The sequence below is a fragment of the Trachurus japonicus genome, chromosome 14 (genome assembly GCF_045865225.1).
Source record: "Trachurus japonicus isolate A0001 chromosome 14, Traja_1.0".
Classification (NCBI taxonomy): domain Eukaryota; kingdom Metazoa; phylum Chordata; class Actinopteri; order Carangiformes; family Carangidae; genus Trachurus; species Trachurus japonicus.
The window spans coordinates 8,438,916-8,462,549 of NC_140920.1; the positions used below are offsets into that span (position 1 = coordinate 8,438,916).

The 23,634-nt window shown below is 41.6% G+C and overlaps 1 protein-coding gene across 1 annotated transcript; it reads left to right on the forward strand.

Moving 5' to 3' along the window:
- The first annotated feature begins 834 nt into the window (after nucleotides 1-834).
- On the forward strand, nucleotides 835-20,807 carry ints2 (integrator complex subunit 2). Its single transcript, XM_085797317.1, has 25 exons — nucleotides 835-1,190; nucleotides 1,855-2,161; nucleotides 2,259-2,397; nucleotides 2,586-2,688; nucleotides 3,880-3,993; nucleotides 5,159-5,289; nucleotides 7,472-7,642; nucleotides 8,370-8,587; nucleotides 8,815-8,940; nucleotides 9,162-9,233; nucleotides 10,523-10,637; nucleotides 11,179-11,247; nucleotides 11,519-11,653; nucleotides 11,750-11,926; nucleotides 12,558-12,672; nucleotides 13,428-13,532; nucleotides 14,231-14,395; nucleotides 15,158-15,359; nucleotides 16,541-16,666; nucleotides 17,157-17,358; nucleotides 17,505-17,786; nucleotides 18,976-19,083; nucleotides 19,208-19,313; nucleotides 19,652-19,828; nucleotides 20,086-20,807. Exons 2-25 carry the CDS (start codon nucleotides 1,869-1,871, stop codon nucleotides 20,268-20,270), a joined length of 3,636 nt encoding a protein of 1,211 aa, XP_085653443.1. The 5' UTR covers nucleotides 835-1,190; nucleotides 1,855-1,868; the 3' UTR covers nucleotides 20,271-20,807.
- The last annotated feature ends 2,827 nt before the right edge of the window (nucleotides 20,808-23,634 follow it).

A 23,634-nucleotide genomic window follows, 5' to 3' on the forward strand; every position in this document is an offset into this window, starting at 1 on the left:
GGATCAACCTAGGGCAGACAACTTGCTGCAGCTTCTTTAGCAAGATCTCCATCACACTTGACTTGATGTGTCAGCAGTGATGGGAATACGTTTTTTCAGTACAGAAAGAAATTGTTTCCTCCGTTATAGCGCCATTACCGTTACTGACAATAAAATACGCCGTTACTTGACTCCCATAACAAAATAAAAATAATACACCCATTAAAGTGTACTTTAATACGCTTTTTTTCCCCCAGTCCATCAACTTGGAACTGCCTGTGCGGATGGATACTGAGTGAGTTGGTTAGTTCCAGATAAACGGGAGGTTGGGGGGGCGAGTCCAAGTAATTTACATATTTCAGCATTTTATAAAAGAAAGGTGATGCAATAGTTACTTTTCCTGGCAATTATTAACTTATTAACATTAGTAACTTTATCAGCAATTTTCGCTGTGTTGTCGCGGAGCCTGCCTGTGCGGAGGAACATTGAGTGAGTTGGTTAGTTCCAGACAAATGGGAGGTTATGGGAATGGCTAATGGCTACGTCACAGGAACAGTAACTTATTTTCTTTTTTTGATGCTCAAATATGTAAAATTACTTGGACTAGCCCCCTATGGGAATGGCTAGTCAAAGTAATTTTACATATTTGAGCATTTAAAAAAAAGAAAATAAGTTACTGTTCCTGTTCCTGGTAATTAGTAACTTTTAATAATGTAGTAATTCAGTTACCAACTCGGTTACTTTTGGGGGAAAGGAACTAGTAACTACAACTGATTACTTTTTGAGAGTAACGTGTGTATGTGTGTTTCATCACAGCGCTGCCTGCCTGCTGCCTGCAGTCTGTCCGCTGATAGTGTGTCAGTGCTGTCAGCGCTACCACACGGTGCTGCTGAGTCCGACTGTGGCTCAGCTCATTCACTGAAACAACACTGACATATCTGCACTGTCTGTAGATATAAAGACAAAAAAAAAACACCGGTGGACATGCGGGATCTATAATAGACAGGGGCGTGAGTGAGACATAACGCTGCTTTTAAGACATAATTATTTCTATAAACATAATTATCGGTAAAAGGTTTTAGGTTTTAGACAAGTTGGTCCGGGTCACCACTGGTCACCCGTGTTAGAGCTCGGCGGTGCAGACCTTAGTCCGAGGTCCCAAGGCCTCGATGGTGATATTTCTATTTAACAAGACGTCGTCCTGATACGAGGTAAGATTATCCTGGTTTAATTATTATATTTATATAAACTGTTTAATGTTTACACGGCGGAGACAGACTAGACAACACGGAGGAGAAGTTAGCCTAGCCTAGCCTAGCCTAGCCTAGCTTAGCTTAGCCTAGCCGGCAAGCATTGATAAGCTGTCAAATTAGAGTTAATTATATGTTATGGTATTATTTGTGCTTTACAGTACATGCACGTCTGTGTGGTATTAGTGAGTAAAAGTCATTTTCTGACGTGGGGACTGCAATTACCACGTCGGGTGTAATGATAATATTGACAAGGTTTCCAGTAGTAGCTAGCATTAGCATTAGCCTAATGGCAACATCATATTATAGCAACTAATGTAAGTCTTTTCTCAGTTTACAAACACACGTCCTTCTCGGGCATCATAAATACTAGACCAACCTGTTGTAAATTCAGAAATGAATGCATTACCACTGCATTGTATTTGCAGTTAATCAAGTCTCCTTTGTTAGCTTTTGCTGTTACTTAGCATGATATAGTTTTGTAGTGTTACTGTGTGTTTGCTAAAGTCTTAGTTGATTCATTGCATCTGTACTTTTCCCACAGGCTGGCTAAATGTAAGTCTGTCTATTCTCTTTGCTTCAGAAGCAAACTGAAACTCCTCTATGTTTTGTCTTTTCTCGCAAGGTTTGTCTGCAGAGATGGCAGACAGTATGGGGCTGCAGTTTGTCAGTGCCTATGCATTTGAAGCCATGCAGAAGGTGGATGTGGTTCGCCTGGCTGCCCTAAGTGATCCAGAGCTGAGGCTACTGCTTCCCTGCCTAGTGAGGATGGCTCTGTGTGCCCCAGCTGATCAGAGCCAGACCTGGGCACAGGACAAGAAGCTCATCCTCCGCCTGCTCTCAGGAGTGGAAGCTGTCAACTCCATTGTAGCACTTTTGTCTGTTGACTTTCACGCTTTAGAGCAGGATGCACGAAAGGAGCAGCAGCTGAGGTATAGCATATAAGTTACAATATTAATGCAAGAGTCTGGTGATTTGGGGATTTATTTATTTTTGGCAAATCAAACATTGTGCTGTCTCTTCTGCCAGGCACAAGGCGGGCGGCTCTAATGGAGAGAGCATCCTGGTGTCACAGTTGCAGCACGGCCTGACCCTGGAGTTTGAACACAGTGATCCTCTCAGGAGACTCCGCCTGACTCTCAGTGAACTGTTGGCAATCATGAATAAGGTACAGTCAGAGGTCCATCAGCATAATCCAGGGAAATAATAGGACACCGGTAACTTCTATGTACTTAGCCGAACTTGTATATTTATATTCCACTGGAAAAGAATAACAGGCTATTAGGATTTTAATAATTTGATGACTTGGGATGTTTGATTATCAAATTATGTTTTCTTTTTCCTTGTTGTTCCCAGGTGGCAGATTCAAATGGAGAGTTTTTCTTGAAATCGTCTGAACTTTTTGAAAGCCCTGTTTATTTGGAAGAGGTTGCAGATGTCCTATGCATTTTACAAGCAGGTATTTAACTCCTTGCATCTTGTGTGTATTTTCAACTACAAACAAGCCTAACACGCAACTTATGTATTGTAATCAATTTCTAATTTTGTGACTCCACATTTCTTTTGTATGTTTTTTATTTGTCATGATAGGTCTTACATTTCATCCATAATGGTCTTAAAAAGGTCTTAAAAAGTCTTAAATTTGAGCTGGTGAAACCTGCAGAGACCCTGTTTATGGTTAACAATCATATTTAAAGTGAAATTCCGGCGTAAGTGTAAACCATGGTCAAACACACCGTAACACCGAGTTAGACCCCCCCTCGAGAGATCAATTTGCCCGACCGCTACATTCACGAGATCCACCAACTTCAGCAAATACCGCATTATCGCCACACACGGCGCTGTCCGGATCCACTGTCTGACCGCAACCAAAACGCCACCATTTGCCCAAAATAATGCTCAGAACTGCACCAAATGTCATCAATAGTACACACAGGGTCCCAGCACGTAGTACGAGTTGTCAAACATCTGCTAGCTTTGCCTGTTTTCTTTAGCAAGGAGATGCAACTCAACTCACCTACTTCTCCTCCGGGAGCCGCTCGTTGGTGAGGAAGCCCTGACGAGTCGATCACCGAGTGCACCGGAGTTCCGCAGCTCTTAAAAATGCTCATTTGCGCCTATATCGTGGCCAGCACTCGATAATAATAGTTATAAAGTGATATGCAAGATAAAAAAAAAAAAACTCTGATTGTATTTCCATGAGGTAATTGTTGATTGAGCTGCGGAACTCCGGTGCACTCGGTGATCGACTCGTCAGGGCTTCCTCACCAACGAGCGGCTCGTTTTGGTTGCGGTCAGACAGTGGATCCGGACAGCGCCGTGTGTGGCGATATTGCGGTATTTGCTGAAGTTGGTGGATCTCGTGAATGTAGCGGTCGGGCAAATTGATCTCTCGAGGGGGGGTCTAACTCGGTGTTATGGTGTGTTTGACCATGGTTTACACTTACGCCGGAATTTCACTTTAACTGATTGTGTGAGTTTGTTACACTTGATTATCGTTCTAATTGTGACATAAAGGTGTGTGTGTGTGGAGGGGGGGGGGGGGTTGATAGTATTAATGAGGTGAAAATACAGAATACACAGGTAAATATTGTAGACCCCACCTGATATTTTAAACAGTGTAAAATGTGCTAATTTTTCTGTTCCACAGAGCTGCCGTCCTTGCTGCCCATTGTGGATGTGGCAGAAGCTTTGCTTCATGTTCGAAATGGTGATTGGTTTCTGTGTCTGCTGGTTGCCAATGTGCCTGACAGCTTCAATGAAGGTAATTCATCTGTGTCACAACACTACACCTAATGTCAGCCGATAATGTGAGATGGAGTGGCTGGCTAATTGGCATCATATAGTTACAGAGTGTGCCTCCTGTGGCAGGAATAGACCTTTACCCAACATCACCTTACAGACTTTCTGTGATCGTTTTATTATAATTCTAGGCAGATTGTTATTCAGTTGCCATTACGTTTGTGGTCTGAGTTGAACCGTTTCCCTCTGTAATTCTTGCCATGCCACAGGCCTGAGGTTAGGCGTATTTGTCTTTGATTGATGATGAACATTATAGTCCTACTCTGGCTCAGAGAGCGACCACTGTGTGCTCTTAGAGACTCAAAGGAAAATGCCTGCTGTCTCCAATGCCTCCTTATCATACAGAGGGTCACGGCTAAGTCAATAGCTTATTTGTGTATGTTGCATACCGGTCACTGTCAAAGAATCCTTTTTGCTTTTGTTACTGGAAAAGACCTTGATCAGTTAAAAGTGAAATAAATTGATTTAAGGGTGAAGTGTGGGAAATGACTCTGTCTAGAATCATCAAGGCCTATCACATTGAACACAGTCTGGTAACCAGACCTAACTCTACCGGCTCTTTTATGGGCTATGAAATAATCCAGACGTGGCAGAGATGGAAGCTAATATCATTTCAGTCTAAGCTAACCATAAACAGTTTGCCTTTTAAACCGTCAGCTGGAAAATGACATAAATCCTTGGAAATGTTCTCCTCTGATGGCTGTTAAATCTTATTTACAGGCAAATAAATGAGTCATGATTCTATGGTGTGTGTGTGTGTGTGTGTGTGTGTGTGTGTGTGTGTGTGTGTGTGTGTGTGTGTGTGTGTGTGTGTGTTAATAGATGAACACGGCTTGTCACAACAGTGTGGAAATAAAGTGTTACAGTTGGGTAGTGATGTACAGAAAGCCAGGAAATCTTTAGGGATAGATTACATTATTCAAATGATTGTGGCATACAGTATTAAAATTTATTGACTGTGTAGTTTTTACTTTACTTTTCTGGAAGATCATCAGTATCAGTGAGCTTGTTGCTGATACAAATCAGCCTCTTTAAAGGATCAAAATGTTCAGTTGTAGGAAATTCAGTGGGTTCATATGTGCTGCGTGTTTACTTACATGTTCATGTCTGTCTGTCTGTCTGTGCAGTTTGCAGAGGTTTGATCAAGAATGGAGAACGTCAGGATGAGGAGAGTGTGGGTGGGCGACGCAGGACCGAGGCCTTAAGGCAGCTCTGTCAGATGAACCCCTCACAGGCCCTCAACATCAGAGCCATGGTGGTCAGTGACACTATTATTACTACAAGAACAACACAAGAAAAGAAAAATACCGTCTGCTGCATGGCCTCATGTTTGTGTTGCAGGGTATTCGTTTGGAGACTCAATGTTGCTTAAAAAAGTTGTGATTTCAACAGAACTGTTTGTTTTGCTTGTATTTATTATTATCAAAGACCTAATAATGAAGTTTTACTCCACAGATGTATTGCATGATGTAGTGAGTTAATTCACAAAAGATTTTTCGTCCCTACTGATTTATGTTGTGATACACTTTGTGATACTATCCCCGAAGGGACAAATTTGTCTTTTTGCTCCGCCTTTTCTCTCGAGAAGGTTACAGCACAAGGTCAGTTATTGAACGAAGCCCAGGAGGTTGTACAGTTTCATTGCTTTGTTGAAGGATGGATCAGGAGGACTCTCCTCAGGCAGTAGTGCATGTCATGTTGTGCTGAAATTAGGACATTTTAAAGACTAATCTGTTGTTGGCAGCTGGTGTTTGTCAACATATGGATTAGATTGAATCGTGTATAGATGGTGTAATGGTACAAGGGCAGTGATGTAACAACAGGAATTGCATTTTGAAGCAACATATAGATGCTGGTGTTGATGTATAATTAATTCAAATATCATGACAAGGAGAGTTTGAAGGTGATCCGTGACTAAATCTGACGTTAATTCCCATCTACTGATTACCTTGTTTTAACCAATCAATGACAGGCCTCCTGAGGTGTGTGTATATTAACCTACACCTGAAATACACAGCATCATAAAATATGTATGCACTTAAAAACTTTTATATGAAATAACAGGGTATCCACGGGATCTTAAAAAGTCTAAATCTAAAATCTAAATTTTAGGCCTTAAAATGTCTTAAATTTGTTTAATTATTGTGTTCAAGTCTTAAATAATTTTAGACAGGTCTTAAATTTTCTTATGCCCACCATGGGCGAGCATTTCACTCGCATTTGCCCCTAAAAAAAAAAAATACATGTGTGAACCAGGAAAATCACAAAAAAGAAAGAGCACAACCTGCGATTGGTCAAAAACTACAAATCCCACAATTCTCTGGCCTCAACAATAACAGTAGTTAGTGTAAGTAAGGGAGAGTGGAGCTGTCGGTGAAAAGAGGAAACAACGCCACGTCTGGTCCTGTTCTATGTTGTTCGTTCACACCGTCACCGTTTATTCGTTAACGTCCACGGTGTAAAAGGCCGTAACGCAAAGACGCGATTAGGCGCGAGACGCGGTATAGCTACGCGACTTTTTTTTTTTGCGACGCAATACACGCGATTCTTTTATGGCGACGGGACCTCCGCGTCTTCGTCTCTTTCATCGTGTTTGGTGGGAAGACCTAGCCTGGCTCTCGCCAGACCCTTGTAGTTCCGCAAAGCTACGCTGAGCTCCGCACAAGGGTCTGGGACTGCTCCATAGGCGATTCATTTCAGAAGGCGGGGCCTTGTAAAAAAATCTTGTATGTGATTGGATAAACCACTTGTCCGTTATCTTGAATGACGTGCTACTTCAGCCACTCACTGCGAGCCGCCATTGTTGTTTGACTCAAACAGTCGCTTCAGCGCTACGTCACACCTCAGAAAGTCCCGCCCGACGATCCTGATTGGTTCATTATTTTTTGCTCCGGGGAAGAAGTTTGCATTGGCCTCAAGTCCAGACCCTTGTGTGAAGCTGAGCGTAGCGCCTCTGGTGGAGCTTTGCGGAACTACAAGGGTCTGGCGAGAGCCAGGCTAGGGAAGACCCACAACGGGCTTCCCACCAAACACGAAGAACGCTTTTTTTTCGCTCGAGTTGTGACGCGCGACCAAACGCGAGATACGCGAATTATCGCTCTTTTTGACTCGTGTCAAAAAAAAAAAAAATTCACCAGCCCGCCAACAACTTTTTTTTTTTTTTTTTCAAAGGAGGTTCAACTGGACTTAGTTATTTGTCTAGGAAGACATTTCACCTCTCATCCAAGAGGCCTCATCAGTTCATGTAGCATCTGACCAGGCTGGGACTGGTCCAACTAACTGGTGTGGAGACTCAGTAGGCTATAAGTCCAGTTACTTTATTTAACCTCCTTTAATTCGAATGCTGAATGAATATACTGGAAGACACCATCATTTGAGAGTTGGTTGGTTGGGGGGGGATACGTATTTAACGTATCTTTTCTAATTCTGTGTGTCCCCAGGTGGAGGAGTGCCACCTGCCTGGCCTGGGTGTGGCTCTGACCTTGGACTACAAACCAGACACAGCAGATGAGGCAGTCAGTCCTCTCGTCTCTTATGTCAGCGGTCTACTTCTGGGTACCAACAGCAAAGTCCGCACCTGGTTCAGCATGTTCATTCGCAATGGACAGCAGGTGAGTAGGCAGGATATGAATGAACATGAGCACTGGTGTAAAAGTGTAACCATGTTGTGGCACACTCACATGGCCTGTTAAAGCAGTGTTGTTTGAGCAAACACAAAGCTACTACATCTTCGTCTCATGGATGAAACTTAGCTGAGAAGTTTAACTAGGTCATGCATGCAAGAATTATGGTTTGAGTTCAATTAGACAGTCAGGTTAAAGAGGTTTGACATGTTCTTTGCCTGTAGTAGTAGTTGTTGTTGTTGTAATAGTAGTAGTAGTAGTAGTGGGATCACCTTAGTCTGGATAAAGCCTGGGTTTCTAATGGGCAAGTAATGTAATTACCCTGAATGAAAGCTCTGGCCGTGATCCCAGTTCTCTCATAGACAATACCCTCTCACTGAACTGAACTGATCAGTTGTCAGCTGAACTCAACTGAACTGCCCACATTTTAAGCTAAAATATAACAAAAGACATCATGGAAATGGATATCTTCCATCTCCTGGCAGTTTATAGTGTTTTTCTTTTAAAAGAAATGTTTTATTGTTTCTTTAATAGACAATAACGCTCTCTCTCAGCTGTGTGGCCTTGCGGAAATGTTCTGTCCTCATTTAGAACTTCCCATTTTGTTTATAATTTACATACATGCACAATAAGATACAACATAAACAGCACAGCACTGCTATGAGCTCTGAGATGACCCGTGTCTTTCCCTCTCTTTTTCTCTCTGTCCTGCCAGCGAAAGAGAGAAAGCAGCTCGGTGCTGTGGCAGATGCGCAGGCAGCTGCTGCTGGAGCTGGTCGCCATCCTGCCGCGCTCGCGCAGCACTCACGTGCCCAACGATGGTGACATAGGGGAGGGCAGCTCAGGGTACTCTGGCCTCAGAGAGGAACATGTGGTGAAGGCCAGCGCTCTGCTCCGACTCTACTGCGCCCTAATGGGCATTGCTGGTCTCAGGTAATGCCCATTGACAGAGAGGACACATTATCTACTGTATTTGTTTTAATAATGATTTGGGGTTTTTAATGTATTGATGGAACATATTGCTTGGTTCATAGCTCAAAATGTTTTCATTTAATACATTATAACCAAAAATAAAGACAGTAAATTTGTGTAAAGTAGGAGTTTATCTTTTAAAATGTCACGTTTTTAAGAATGATCTCTTCATTGTGATGATTTTCCAGACCTACAGATGAAGAGGCAGAGCAGCTGCTACAGCTGATGACGAGCCGGCCTCCAGCCACCCCTGCTGGCGTTCGCTTTGTCTCCCTGTCTTTCTGCAAGCTGCTGGCCTTCCCCACTCTGGTCAGGTACACAAAGCTAGTCTTCTTGACGTACTTACAGAAGTTGTTTTTTTCAAAGGCTGGGATCACAAACTCTATTCAACTAACAGGTGGTCTTGAGTCCTGATTCACTGCCAATGCAGGCTGCTTGCCAGGGGTCTTGTCTGCTTCTTTGAGCATTTCATACTGTCCTTTTGTTATATGGAGTGTGAACATTATTCTGTGTGTGTATGTCTGTCTGTGTCTAGCACTCCAGAGCAAGAGCAGCTGATGGTCATGTGGCTGAGCTGGATGATCAAAGAGGAGGAATACTTTGAGAGGCAAGATAAATCTATCTCTATACCATTATACTAACTACTATGCTATGCTAATATAGTTAAAAATATTTTTGATAACATGGTATTATTATGGAAAACTGTGGTTCTTTGTTTTTATGGGCACATTAATAGTGAATAATAAGTATTTAACCATACTCAATTAAATGGCACAAATTTTATTTTGAAAAGTAATATCACTATATGATATGATTATTATGCAGTGATACATTATGCGTTCTGTACCCACTTTTAACTGTAGTACATTAAAAATAGGTGCAAAAGCAAAACCGAGTTTAACATGTCATTTGCATTAGGGCACAAGTTTTTGTGCTGCCTTTACATTTCCACTCTAAATATTCTATTAGCTGTTTTAAAATCATAAAACATCACATAATAAATTAGAGATGAACATTGTAAACAGCTGAAATGGTAATGTAAAATCATTTATCCTGATGTGTTACGACTCCATTCATGATGGGATGGCTGCCTTTTACAGAATTAGTAACGATTGCATAATGTTGCCTTAGCAAACATAGTTAAGCATCATAAACATTTCATAAATATATTTAGTACAAGATGCGTAAACCACATTTTGGATAGAAAAAATCTCCTTATTTTGTATTTCTTTAGTTGTTTAACACTGTCAGTTGCTGTTGCATAGTTGATGTTCTATTAATATTAATATTTCAAATATATTTCATCACGTTTTTAGTATTTTGTCAGCAAATATGTGATTGTTAGAGGATTCTCTGTTGTCGTATTTACCACAAACTAGTATGGGTTTGCTCTCTGATCTTTTGCTGCAGAGGATCAGTCGGGGAAGAGTTTACAGACTCTAAAAACAGAGGGGGAGGATGGGCAGAAACAGTACCAACATTCAGTAGCTATGTAGGGAAGCTCGGGGGCTGCATAATTTTGTTTCTGCAGTAATTGGAATTAAGACTTTTTTTTTTAAGTAAATCTGGCAAATCCGATGTATTGGTATTCTCAGTTGAGTCTGTCTTGTTTCCACTCTTTGGAGGCATTTGACATTCCCCATGTGTATGTGTGTTGTTCATGGGAATAACCAGTGATAAGTGCAGCAATGCACATTTATTGATGACTAGTCCTTAAAACATCAATCATCACAGACTTCAGGGGAGACTATGTGTGTGTGTGGGGGGTTTGGTGCAGCTGCTATAATCAGTTTTATTAAAATTCTGTCCCGTAAAACTGCCGGATTAACAACAAGTTTTAAGTGTCTTTTTTCTCACATGCCTTGCTTGCATATGTGTGTGTCTTCTTCCTTACAGTGCTGCAGGCGTATCTGCTTCTTTTGGAGAGATGCTATTACTGGTTGCCATGTATTTCCATAGCAACCAGCTCAGCTCCATTATTGAGTTGGTGTGCTCTACTTTGGGGATGAAGGTAAGGTGCTAGGTGGGAGGGAGAGAGGGAGGGAGGGAGGGAGGGAGGCAGTGATCAATACATCAGTCTGGCTGACCAGCTACTGGCCCCACTCCTCCACTGCAGCAGTGGCGCATATGAAGAAGACTATATCACTGATGAAACACTTGCAGCATACACATATCTACCAAGACACTCTATACCCCGTGGCCAATTTTGTGTTTTATTACTTATTAAGTGCACAATTGTTTCCTGCCTGTGCGCTAAGTAGTTTTCCTGTCTCAGTGTATTTTCCACTAAGATGTGTTATGTAATTGGATTTAGAGCCTGTTTGTTTCCACCCTAGGGCAATCCTCTCAATTCAATGTTGTGATGTTGTGCCTGCCATGTAGAATTTTTCTTACGAAATATGAAAGGAGGGAATTACAAAATACCAGCACTGTTGCCTGCAGGTTGTTTTCACTCAGAGTAAACCTACTGCTGCTTATGGTCTTTTTTTTTTTTCTTTTTTTTTTTTAAATTGTATTTTATATATTTTTTTGCATTGTTCAACTTTCTGCAGATTGCTATCAAGCCGAGCTCTCTCAGCAAGATGAAGACCATCTTCACACAGGAAATCTTCACAGAACAGGTACATAGATCGTGTCTCGCAGCTGATTTATTTTCTTCCTGCAGTGATGATGGCATATTGTGGTTACTCTAAGGCTTTTTATATGGCAGTATAATTCAATAATGTGATGTTAAAACCTTCATATTGAGCGATATAGAGGGTTGTCGGAGAAGGAGGCAGAGAAATTATTTCACCGTTGCATTTCCATTACAATATGTAGTCAAACTTGCGTAGGTGTTCTTTGAAAGGTCAATTTTTTCTGTACTAATGACATATTATTTCTGGTGTCTAGGTGGTTACAGCCCATGCTGTTCGGGTCGCAGTGACCAATAATTTAAGTGCCAACATCACAGGATTCCTCCCAATTCACTGTATCTACCAGCTGCTTCGGAGCCGAGCCTTCACCAAGCACAAAGTGTCCATCAAGGTTTGTTATGTCACAGTGATGGCTGGGTGACTTGACACTACGTGTTCCTTACGTCTGTCTTGAATAATAAATTTTATATTGCGATGCATTTTCTAGGACTGGATCTATCGCCAGCTCTGTGAGACGACCACCCCCATCCACACCCAGCTGATTCCTCTGATCGACGCCTATATCAACTCCATCCTCACTCCAGCATCCAAAGCTAACCCCGAGGCCACCAACCAGCCTATCACGGAGCAGGAGATCCTCAATGTCTTTCAGTGCTCTGCTGGGGTGAGTTACGAGAACAGACAAAGTCTAAACTTGCACTTAAGAGCTGAAAAAGTTGGTAGTTCTGTGCATTGCACTCATATTTATACAACTGTATGTTTAAGTGTTTGAAGGCAATGATTTCCTCTTTAGAATTAATTGAGTTACATGTCTTTAATGGTACTTAACATAATGTAACCTTTTTACACTAATTTAAATAACTCCTGCTACTCTGATATACTTGACTTAATTATTGTAATTATTAGCTATGGTTATTGTTGGAGTTTACTATGGGTCTATTGAATCCATCCTAATGTTCGCTTCTGAGCTTCATATTTGTAATTACTTCAGTGTAACTTATTACAGTATTGGTAATAGAACGCTTAATTAGAATATAGTTATCCAAATTTTGTAATTAAATCTCCTGTTTTGAAAACATTTCTTAAGAAAATAACAGTTACTGTCAAGAATTTGTTGAAAAGTTGATAATGGAGGTGTAGGTGGTTGTTATTAGGCTAAATTATTGTAGCTGTAATCTATCAATCAATTTCCCATTTTAAGCATCCCAGGATTTTATATTGACCTCTTGGAAGTGTCTATCCCCACTTTTACTGATGCATATATGCTGCTTATCTCTGTTTTCTCTGTTGTTTAGCAAGGGGAGGCCAGTCGAGGGGGACGACAGCGCTACTCCATCACCACCCAGCTCCTCATCCTGTACTACATCCTGTCTTATGAGGAGAACCTGTTGGCCAGCACCAAACAGCTAGGTATGTACAAGACAATAACTCTGCCTCATACAGCACTGTGCTTGTCCTCCCTCTGTGCTGTTGGCTCACTTCCTTTCCTTTCTATTTCTTGCTCTTTTTTTCTTTTTTTTTCTCTTTTGGCTGTGTAAAGTGTGCCCATTGTCATCTCCTCCACTGAAGAAGGCATTGTATGTGAGATGGAGGGAATTTGTCAGGCAGTGAGAGAAGAATGGCGGCTTTTGTCCTCTGTTAAGTTGTAGGAGACACTCTCACTCTGGATGTGCAGTCATTCATCCTTTTCTCTCCCGACACTGACTGTTGGCCGCTTCATACAGAATAAATGGAGGGCTGACAAAGAGCCAAGTACAATGGCTGTGGGAGCTAAGCTAACTAGGACAGCTGTAGGTTAGATTGAGCATTAGCAGTTAGCCTAGTCAGTGTTTATACTCTCCCAGGACGAGCTCTCCTTGTGCCCTTCATTAGGCCAGATTTATGTGAGAGTTTATGCCCATCTCTTTAATTGCTGTGTTTACCCAAGTGCTCCCGTAGCCTTCAAGGAAGGAGTAATGATGCCCATCAGCAGTGGTAATGAACCCACGTCAATGAAAAATCACCTCCGCTCCTCTAACACATTGGCACAGTGGCTCTGCCGTCCTTACACAGCCAAATAAAACACTTATAATCTGTCTTGTCCTTCTTTTGCTTCATGTTTTCACCCTGTCTATTTACTGCCCCATGGTTTCTTTGCTTCATTCACCTTCTTGCTATTTTTTAAGCCCTGATGCAGAGGAAACCAAAGTCCTACTCAGCAGCCTTGATGGACCAAATCCCCATTAAGTACTTGGTTACACAGGCCCAAGGGCTGCAGCAGGAGCTAGGAGGTGAGACATAGTCTTAATGAATATATATCTACATTTTACTTTACAAACATACACATGTTTGGCTATTTTCAGGATATTTATGTTTATGTATTATGTATACCGTACTTTCCGGACTATAAGCCGCTACTTTTTTCCCCGCCCCGGTGTCCCAGCTCTCGTCTCTGCACACTGCACACAAACGCGTTTCGTAACCCGTAATCTTTTGTTTATGGCGGTTAAGACTACACAAACGCACACGCCGTAACATCGTATATGTTATGTAACGTTATCCACCGCTCCATTTATTGATTTTTCGCCGGCTTTGTTGTAAACAAATGCACATGGGCGAGAGGAGCGTAACCAAAACAGCGGAAAAGCGAGCGGACTTGCACAGTTCCCTACTGTCTTTCTGTGTAAATATCTCATGTTACAACATGAAAACCTGCGGCTTATATTCAAGTGCGGCCTATATATGCATTTTCTTTTAAAATTTAGCTGGTGCGGCTTCCACTCAGGTGCGCTCTATAGTCTGGAAAGTATGGTATTTATGTATTTTTTCCTTTTTTGTGGCAGGGAATTTCAGCCATTTATGTGTCTCAATGAGATTACCTGCATAAACAAAAGTTTAATAATAACGAAATGTAGAAACACACACAAACAAAACAACTTAAAACAAAAAATCAACAAACAACCTTCATTTTTCCCCTCCCTCGTCCCAGGCCTGCACTCGGCCCTGCTGAGGCTCCTGGCCACCAACTTTCCCCACCTATGTCTGGTGGAGGACTGGGTGTGTGAGGAGGAGGTGACTGGCACTCTGCCCCTGCTGAGGAGGATGATGCTCCCCAGCAACACCTGCAGATACTCTCAGAGCCAGCTCCACCAGGGTGAGCTATGTTGGAACAAGGACGAAAGAAATGTGGTTAGGGACAGTGATTCTGAATTTAGAGATTGCCTATTTATTTCTCTCAAAATACCCCTAGCCGAGCAAGTAAAAAAAGAAAAACATCCATTAAAGAGAAGTGAATTCAGACAGGTCTTAATGGTAAATTAACCACCAGTGATAGTAATCTGCCATGTATAGTCAGTCACATGCCATGTAATCAGTCATGAGTGGAAAAGAGAAGTGATAATACATCGGCAGGTGAAAGCCTTTATCCAACTCAAATCTTATCTCAGTGGTTAATCCTTCAGGGTTCAGAGGATTATGCCGTAATCGGCTTTTCATTGATAGAGATTCTTAACAAAAGCATAAGTGTAACATATCGTTTTTACACACCATTATGCCGGTTAATGCATAGTGTATATATGTTTTACAAAGTGGTATTTTAAGCAAAGTTTGAAAAGTGTTGTAATGCATCTAGAGTGTTTGTTTGATCCTTCTGAACTGCAAACCTCTTCTGTATGACAGTGAAAAGAATAATGATTGATTGTAAGTATGATAACAATAGAAATAGTTTCTCTTTCTTCCATAGTTTGGTGTTTTAGTTGAGTCGTAACAACAGACTTGATTAACTATTTTGAGGTCTACGCTTGGAGGGAACGATAGCTCAGTAGTTTTTATTTTTTATCTTGTACAGCAGCTATTTGTGATAACTTGCAGCAAGACTTCACAGCTATAGTGTCCCCCCCCCCCCCACACCTCTCAGCCTTCCAGAAGATGCCATCCAGCAGTCCCAGGTTGATGCGGATCCTGGAGCACTTAACACTCCTCTCACCTGGTGACCTGATCCCTTATGCCGAAGCCCTCACATCCAGCATGGCTCTGCTGCTGGAGCCCGCGGTGCCGCGCCGCATACTGCAGACTCTCAGCAAGCTCTGGATGGGCCTCAACACCGTAATGCCTCGCAGGTATGCACTCAAGACTTGATTGCAACATTGTGGACATAAGTGTTGAAAATGCAACTGTGCAGCCTCATTCGAGAAAACCACTGAAAGTCCTGTGGGAATAATGGATCATGGTAATTGGGATATTCTATTTATTTACATAGTACAAGTTTAGATTTCACATTAAGTAACAGATAATTGATATTCCTCATGGATGTGGTTTATTTACTGTGTTAGTATTATTTGTATGCATTAAATTAATGAGTTCAAACAAGTATGTTGTCTTCACTAATTAGATTTTGGGCTCTTTGGGAGCTCAGCGTAATACGAGATAAATAACATCTGAACTCAAGACCCAAAGAAAAACATGGATATGAAGACACAGATTAAGTCATATTCCCTTTTCTCGAGTCAAATTTATGTTTGACTTTTCAGGAAAAGGTCGGCAAAAGCACTTTGACATGGTGTCATCTCTATCGAGGCTCTGTAAAGCTGCCATGAGACTCAGTAGTAAATGGATTAAAGGAGGACATGTGGTTGGAGAGTTTCGGCCGCTGTGTGAATAGATCAGAGGTATTGAACCAGGAAACTCTTGTCGGGCTGTGTGAACCCTCTGGACAGAGGACAGCGACCTACACTCTGCCCCTGGAGCACAGATAACCAAAGCTCTGAGCAGACATCCTATCGATCCAAATAGGAGTCTCCAACAAGAAGAGCTCAGGGCAGGCAGGGAAACCGAGGGAGACGTAAGGGATTGTTGCCCCCTCCCCTCCTCCCCCTTCTCTTCCTAACTCCCTCTTGTAGCAGTGGATGCTGCAGAGGACTAGACCAGAGGCTTTGGTGAATCTTGGAGGAGGGCAGCAGTGTCAGATTTCACACAGATCATCTGATTGATGAGAGTGTGTTAGCTGCAGGAAGGCTTGGAGCTCCAAGAGTTCCCCCCGCTGTTTATAGTTTAGTGTTGGTCTGATAAGAAAGCCTGAGGGTGAAATCCTGCCACAAGCTCATCTGTGAGAAACTGAATCACTAAAGTCATTAAACTGAAGTGTGTCACACTGTATTTGAATATTTCTTTTCCAACAGAACTTTTAATCAGTTATATATGATGTTACACGTCATGTTCTATATTTTCTCTTCTTCGTAACACTTAATTGAAGTACAGTATGAATGAATGTTAAACCTCTACAAATGTGTTTGTGTTGCAGGTTATGGGTGATGACAGTAAATGCCCTCCAACCCTCGGCGAAGCTGCTCAGGCAGCAGAGATACACTCAGAACGACCTGATGGTGGATCCTCTCATTGTGCTGCGCTGTGATGAGAGGGTGTACAGGTAATTACAGCACTGTCATCCTCTCAAAAGCGGGGAGCATACGTCAGTCCAACCGCCCATTAATCCGACTTATTCTAGAGGGTTAGGGTTACTTAAATCAGAGAAATGGGAGGTCGGAGTAATGGAGGTAAGAATATAGAAATGTATGATCTGAGAAATGGGAAGTCAGACAGACGCCATGCGCCCTCAAAAGCCACACACACACTTCAAAGGGATACAGCCGGTGGACACACAAATAAACGCTACTTTTAATCTTAAAAAAATAAGATTTCTGAGGAATTATTGTAGTTCATTAAATGTGTTTTTAGAATCGGATTTCCATCATCAATAAAGCTTAGGGGATCTTTGACTCCACTGTGTTAGTGCCTTGTTTTCTTTTTCTAAAGTTTTGTGGTTGTCCCTGACTGTACTTTTCAAATTGCACCACAAGGCCACAAATGGACAATTCATTCTGTATGCATTTATTAATTGATTGATTCATTTGTTGCAGGTGTCCTCCTGCGATGGACATTGTGCTTCACATGTTGAATGGTTACCTGCTGGCCTCAAAGGCGTACCTCCACTGCCACCTGAAGGAGACGGCCGACTTCGATCGTCAGACGCAGACCGTCTCAAGCCTGGGGGTTCCTGGACAGCCAGACACACCTGAGGTCACCAGGGAGGAGCTGAAGAATGCACTTCTATCTGCACAGGTATTTCAACTACTTACTGACATATTCACACCCACTTTGCAAAGGAGTAGTTATGTTCAATGCAGTGGGAGATTTATAAAGCATGTGAGATGACCTTTTTAACACCCATCCATTATAACCGCCTGTTTCTGTTTAATCCCCCCCAGGATAGCGCAGCAGTCCAGATTCTCCTTGAGGTGTGCATGCCAACCTCTGAGGAGCAGCAGCTGGGGGCCAACACAGAGAGCCTGCTGAAGAGCATCAGGGGTCCCACGCCAGGGAAACTAAAACAAGGAAGCCTGGCGCCCAGGGCCAGGGGGGGCATGGAGGATGCCGAGCCAGAGGGAGGTCTGCTCAGCGACTTGAGGGAGGTGCAATGTCTCATCTGTTGTTTGCTGCATCAGATGTTCATTGCTGACCCCAACATCGCCAAATTGGTTCACTTTCAGGTAATACGATAAGAGAAAAAAGGCTGCATGGTTTACTGTCAGAAACGGAGGGAAAACTGTTAAAGGGATAGTTCAACATTTTGGCAAATTGGCCCATTGCCATAATCCCTATAGTTTTAGGAGTAGGTTCGTTACCTTTAATTGTCGGTGTAAGCTGTTCTTAGAACGGCGGAGCAGAGCCGTGAGCTGCTCAGAGCTACACTACGGAGGCTCATGGGATTTCTTGGTTTCCCTCATCAAACTCATCAAATACACAATCCAACAACTCCAAAACGCTCTGGTGGACAAGTTGTGACCTGCACATTCACCACGCTATGAGATAATAACAGAACGTTACGAGACAGAGTTGTTTTAGAGGCAAATGCAGAGACTGCGTGCCGGAAAACTGCCCCGGACAGGAACGCACATCAGCGGTTCTGTATAAATTTACCTCTAAAACAACTCTGTCTGGTAACGTTCTGTTATTATCTCATAGCGTGGTGAATGTGCAGGTCACAACTTGTCCACCAGAGCGTGTTGGAGTTGTTGGATTGTGTATTTGATGAGGGAAACAATTCTATGAGCCTCCGTAGCGTAGCTCTGAGCAGCTTGCCATTCTAAAAACAGCTTACACCAACAATTAAAGGTACTGAACCTACTCCTAAAACTATAGGGATTATAGCAATGGGCCAATTTGCCAAAATGTTGAACTATCCCTTTAAAATATGACACAAGTCAAAAAATGTTATTGGTGCTTTTGTTTTAACATTCCTGCATGCCTAGATTTCCTCCTGAGCTTACCATTGGAAACTAATGTTATAATGTGAAGGCCCTTTGTGTGACGGTGGCATATTGCTGAAAATATATTCTAGTCAGTTCTTCAACAAGGTGCCAAGTCATGTTGACCTCATTAGCATCCCACTCTGCCATGGCGGTAGTGGTAGGTGACTGCAACACTCCCAGAAGTAGCAGACGACCAGATGGTGAACTTCACCGCACCCGTCCTTCCTCTGTCACACTGATAATCCATCTTTGTCCACACTGCTTTGTGTATTTTTTTCAATATACTGTACACACAAGTTTGGATGAGTTACCTTTGAGCCTAAATGATTACTTGATCAAAAAATAACTTTGTATTCTTTATTTCCTCCCTCATTATTTCAGTAAATTGCAATTTTTTTTTTATTTCTTGTGATTGTCTCTTTGTCAGGGTTACCCTCAAGCTCTGCTGCCTCTCACTGTGGCGGGCATCCCCTCCATCCATATCTGTTTGGACTTTATCCCAGAGCTGCTGGCCCAGCCCCAGCTGGAAAAACAGGTGAGGCCTCTCCTCTCCTCTCCTCTTCTGTCCTCTCCTCTCCCTGCCTTTATTTATTTATATTTGCAACATAAATAAGTAGGAAAATGTATAACCTCTTGTGATTGTGTGTGTTTCCTCACAGATCTTTGCAATTCAGTTGCTCTCCTACCTGTGCACCCAGTATGCCCTACCCAAGTCCCTCAGTGTGGCCAGGTTGGCCATTAGTGTCATGGGAACCCTCCTTACAGGTTTGAGAACAGCTTTTCTTGACTTATCTCATGCTTGTGCTTGTCTTGTCGCCATGTCTTATTCAAACCAAATCTGTTGATCTCCATCATTTGAGCTCCTTCCAACAGACTCAATCTGTGTATAAATCACCTAGTGTCCTACAGTGTTTGCCTTGGTGTGTTTCTCTCTATATTTGGCTGCCACCATCTGGCCTTTGGCAGCTAGTGCAGCATTTTCTCTCCATTACATAAGTGTAACATACTGTATGCACAAACTTATAAGCTGCTGTCTTAAAGAATGCTCAAGACCTTTGTAAACATTTAAGTGTATGTATGTGGTGTCTTTTTTTTTTTTTTAGTGCTGACTCATGCCAAGCGCTTCTCCTTCTTCATGCCCACCCTGCCCTGCCTGGTGGCCTTCTGCCAGGCCTTCCCTCCACTTTATGATGAGGTTGCAGCTCTGTTAGTGCAAGTGGGGCAAGTCTGTGCCTCTGATGTTGCCACCAAAGCCAGGGACATTGACCCTTTCATTGCACGTAAGTATTGTACACATGATTAGTAACAATGTCTTTTGTAATATTAGACAATAAGAATTAAATCAACATGAAAATGCTACTTTTTTGTACAAAAATAGTACTGGTAGACTCTTTCCAAAGAGATATATTGTACATACAGTACAACAGACTGTGTAAAAGTCTGTAGTGCAACCAAGATGGATGGTAAAGATAACTATTGAAGGGATCAACCTTTGTTCAATAAATGTCTGAGCAATCTGTTGTTTTTTTTACCTTAGGGCTACAGTATCTGAAAGACAAGCCTCAGGAAGCGTTGGTTCAAGGAGAAGGAGGATCCTCAAAGCTGACTTTACCGCAGAGGACAGCAGAAGAACTGGGTGGAACTGACCCTGATGTTCAAATATGCTACTGTGTAGAGTCCACCTTCATGGACATCATCACCTCCACCCTGCAACGTTTATAGGCCAAGCACACACGTCCTAGAGGAAGAGGAGGGAGGAGACTTCAACAAACAACTCTTAACACTGCCCCTGAAAGACACTGACACTCCCAGGAAGGGCTTCTGTCAACACATCCATTCATCCTCAACAAATGGACTCGGAGTAATGCACCTTTGTCAAGGGCTTTCAGATAACATACCGCTGTGGGCTGTTTTCATTCTGTGCTCATAATGGGACGTGTATCAACGCTCAACGGTCTTTTTTTAGTCAGTCAACTAATGAAAAATGCATTCTTTACCATTAGTCTCCTTTTTGACATGTAAATAAATCACATTTTCAAATTTATTCATAAAATGTGTGTTTATGGATTCACAATTTGTAGAAAGTGAAATGCTGTTATACTGATTATTGTTAAATGGGTACATTTTCTTGACCTCAGTAGGCATATTTTTCTAAGCTTCAAGTATTATGACCTTTTTCTTAGCAACTGAAAAGATGAAAATGTTGCCTTGAAATAATATGTAGAGATTTTGTACTGTATTTGTTTGTAATAAAACAAAGGAAATTTGTTTTTGTTTCATCATGTGTGGTTGGTACAAAATGAAGTTGTTGGGTAATCCCTGTGACACAATGAGGAAGGCCTCCACCCCCTCTATAAACCAGTTCATGGTCATTCAATTCAATTTTTTTTATATAGCACCATATCATGCAGAAGTAGTTCAGAGTGCTTAGAGATAGGACGACATTAAAAAAGGTAAACAGCAATAGATACTAAGACACACAAAGACATTTAAGAAAATGCACAGCTCAACAGAAAAGTCTTTCGTTTGGCTTTGAAGGAGCACAACGTCGGAGCATTTCTGAGATCATGTGGTAGACTATTCCACTCTTTAGGTGCATATAGATGCTGAAGGCCATGTCACCTAAAAGCTCTGGGCACATGGAGGAGATCTCTACTCTATGACCTGTCCTGAGCAGTTGACCAGGATTGTGAGCTGATAACAACTGATAGGTACTGAATTTGGTTCAGGTGTTTTGTCTGTGATCAGAAATGAAAAATTTGTATTGATCTGACACATTTTAGTACTTTAGTACTTTTTTTTTTTTTTTTTTTTTACCAAACTTTATTATCACATTTGAAACATTATACCATGACATTATACAAACATGACATCATACTGACATGAAACAACACTAAAGTACAGAGAGTGCATAATACATATAGCAGAGCTTGACAAAAATAAGTAAATGAAATAATAAATAAATCAAATAAAAATACAATGTATCCGGATGCGTAAGAATAATTATGAACAATAAAGAGTCAGAAAATAAATATATGCAAAAAAATTGAAAAAGAAAAAAACCCCAAACAAACAACAACAACAAAAAAACACATTTTAGTAGTAGTAGACACATTTTGCCAAAACTTTCATGTGTCCGAGACATGGATCCGGTCGAACCATCATTATCCCGCGCATTTTTTCTCGCCCTGTACGATGATCTCGCGATATTTCGATTGTCCCTTTGAAGGAGTTTGATGTTAGAAGCTAACCATGCCGCGTTGCCGCATGTCTCATATAATCGAGTTTTGAGTTCCCATACAAATGGAAATGTGTAGACAATATTCACATAATGAGGCCAACAACGTGACTAAAAGGAAAACGCGTACTTTACAGAGATGGCGACAGCTTCAGGTGTCAGAGAGGACGCCATGTTGAACTCAGGTAAATACAGCTGCAAGGTTCCACTTAAATTTGTTGTTGTTGTTGTTGTTGTTGTTGTTGTTGTTGTTGTTGTTGTTGTTGTTGCGTTTTTCTACATTACTAATGCATATCATTAACAGCAGCAGTTTAGAAAGTATAGCATGGTGAGACTTGCTAAAAGTCCTCCTCCAACTGATGTTAGCACCAGCTACTGTTGCTATGGTTGCAGGCGCAGGTGTGCTACCTGTCTGGCTAGCTTCAGTCCAGTCACTATGGTAGTTAGTAGTGGTGCTGGTGCCTTTTGAGATGTTTTCTTATAAATATTCGACTAAATATATGACTTGTGGTCGGGTTGTGCTCCTATGTTTTGCTGCAAGTGAAGTTGTATTTACATATTAGCAAATAATTAACTTCCCTGTGTTTCTCCACTCATCACATTTGGCTTGCAAATGCATTAGCCCTGGGATCATGGTTTATGCTGTGGGCAAGATTGCCAGTTGTGCTTACAGTGGGAACCTCCATGGCTGGAAAAGTTAGCCAACACTCAGGTGCCAAAACCTGCAGTTCCTTGCATGGTCATTTGGTCTCTTGCTCTTGCTGATATTACAGAAATCTAATCGTCCTACATACAGTTTATGGGACCAAGACTTGGCTGTTGTATTGCACACTTTTCAGGCCTAAATCTTACTTTCTGACCTTCTTATGAGAAGTGGGCGAGGCACACATACAGTAGTCCATAAAGGGCATTAATTAAACCAGGTTAAGTTCTGACTGTGTTGCATGCTCATGATTTCTGATACATGATTAGCAGGCTTTGTTTGGATGTTTATAGCTACATCAACAAATAGTATACATTTCATCTAGTGATTTCCTGATACAGTGGATTGTGCTGGGGAATTGTTGATATTGTATATCACTTTTAATATGATCTTGAGTAATAACACAACTGGCTGTTATAAGTTCTTATCAGAGCTTGTTTTTGGGAAAGATACTGGTTTTGCTTTGACTATGGTAAATGTTGAACTTGATTTAGACTCGGTGTAGTTGGTATTGTCCACAGTTGTGCTAGTAACTGACATTAACAGGTGTGGTTTATGTTCACATTGAGAAGACATATTGTTACAGACTCAGAGATATATTTATTTCACAGTCAGTGCAACACTATACTGAACTATACAGAACAGTGTGTGCATGGGAGTAGAGAATATGTAACATAATACAGACTGTCTGTATTATCTTGGTTTCTGCCATGGTAGAAAAAAAAACACTGAGCACTTAAGCTTATTGCAGTTGGTTTCTCTATAACTCATAAATATTGCTTCTTCAAAAACGGGTAATTCTGTATTTTATCTAAATGTTAAATGGCCTGTGGATGCAAATCCTCTTGTACAACTCCTCACTGAAATAGTTGTATCCTGTTGAAAGAGATTCTGTGGACTACATATCACATTGTATTACAAAAAACACTCTTGACTTCTGAGGTCCTTTCAATGCCATTGTCTCTTTGAGTTCATCATTCGACAGATGGCTATAGAGATTAACTGAAATTACTTCTTTTTTTTTTTTAGTTGCTGCACAAATGAATCATTTTATGGCAGATGTGCCATCGTATCCTAATAGAGATATCCTGGTAATTCACCAGAGGGCAGTCTTGCCACGCTAAAAACAACAGATTTGTCCCGTC

What these genes read in the sequence shown, in the direction of transcription:
- ints2 (XM_085797317.1), top strand. Translation starts at nt 1,869, where the DNA reads ATGGCAGACAGTATGGGGCTGCAGTTTGTCAGTGCCTATGCATTTGAA. An exon ending in TCTTTCAGTGCTCTGCTGGG is followed by an intron (nt 11,927 to 12,557) that starts GTGAGTTACGAG and finishes TCTGTTGTTTAG; the next exon opens with CAAGGGGAGGCCAGTCGAGG. An exon ending in ATGCACTTCTATCTGCACAG is followed by an intron (nt 17,359 to 17,504) that starts GTATTTCAACTA and finishes AATCCCCCCCAG; the next exon opens with GATAGCGCAGCAGTCCAGAT.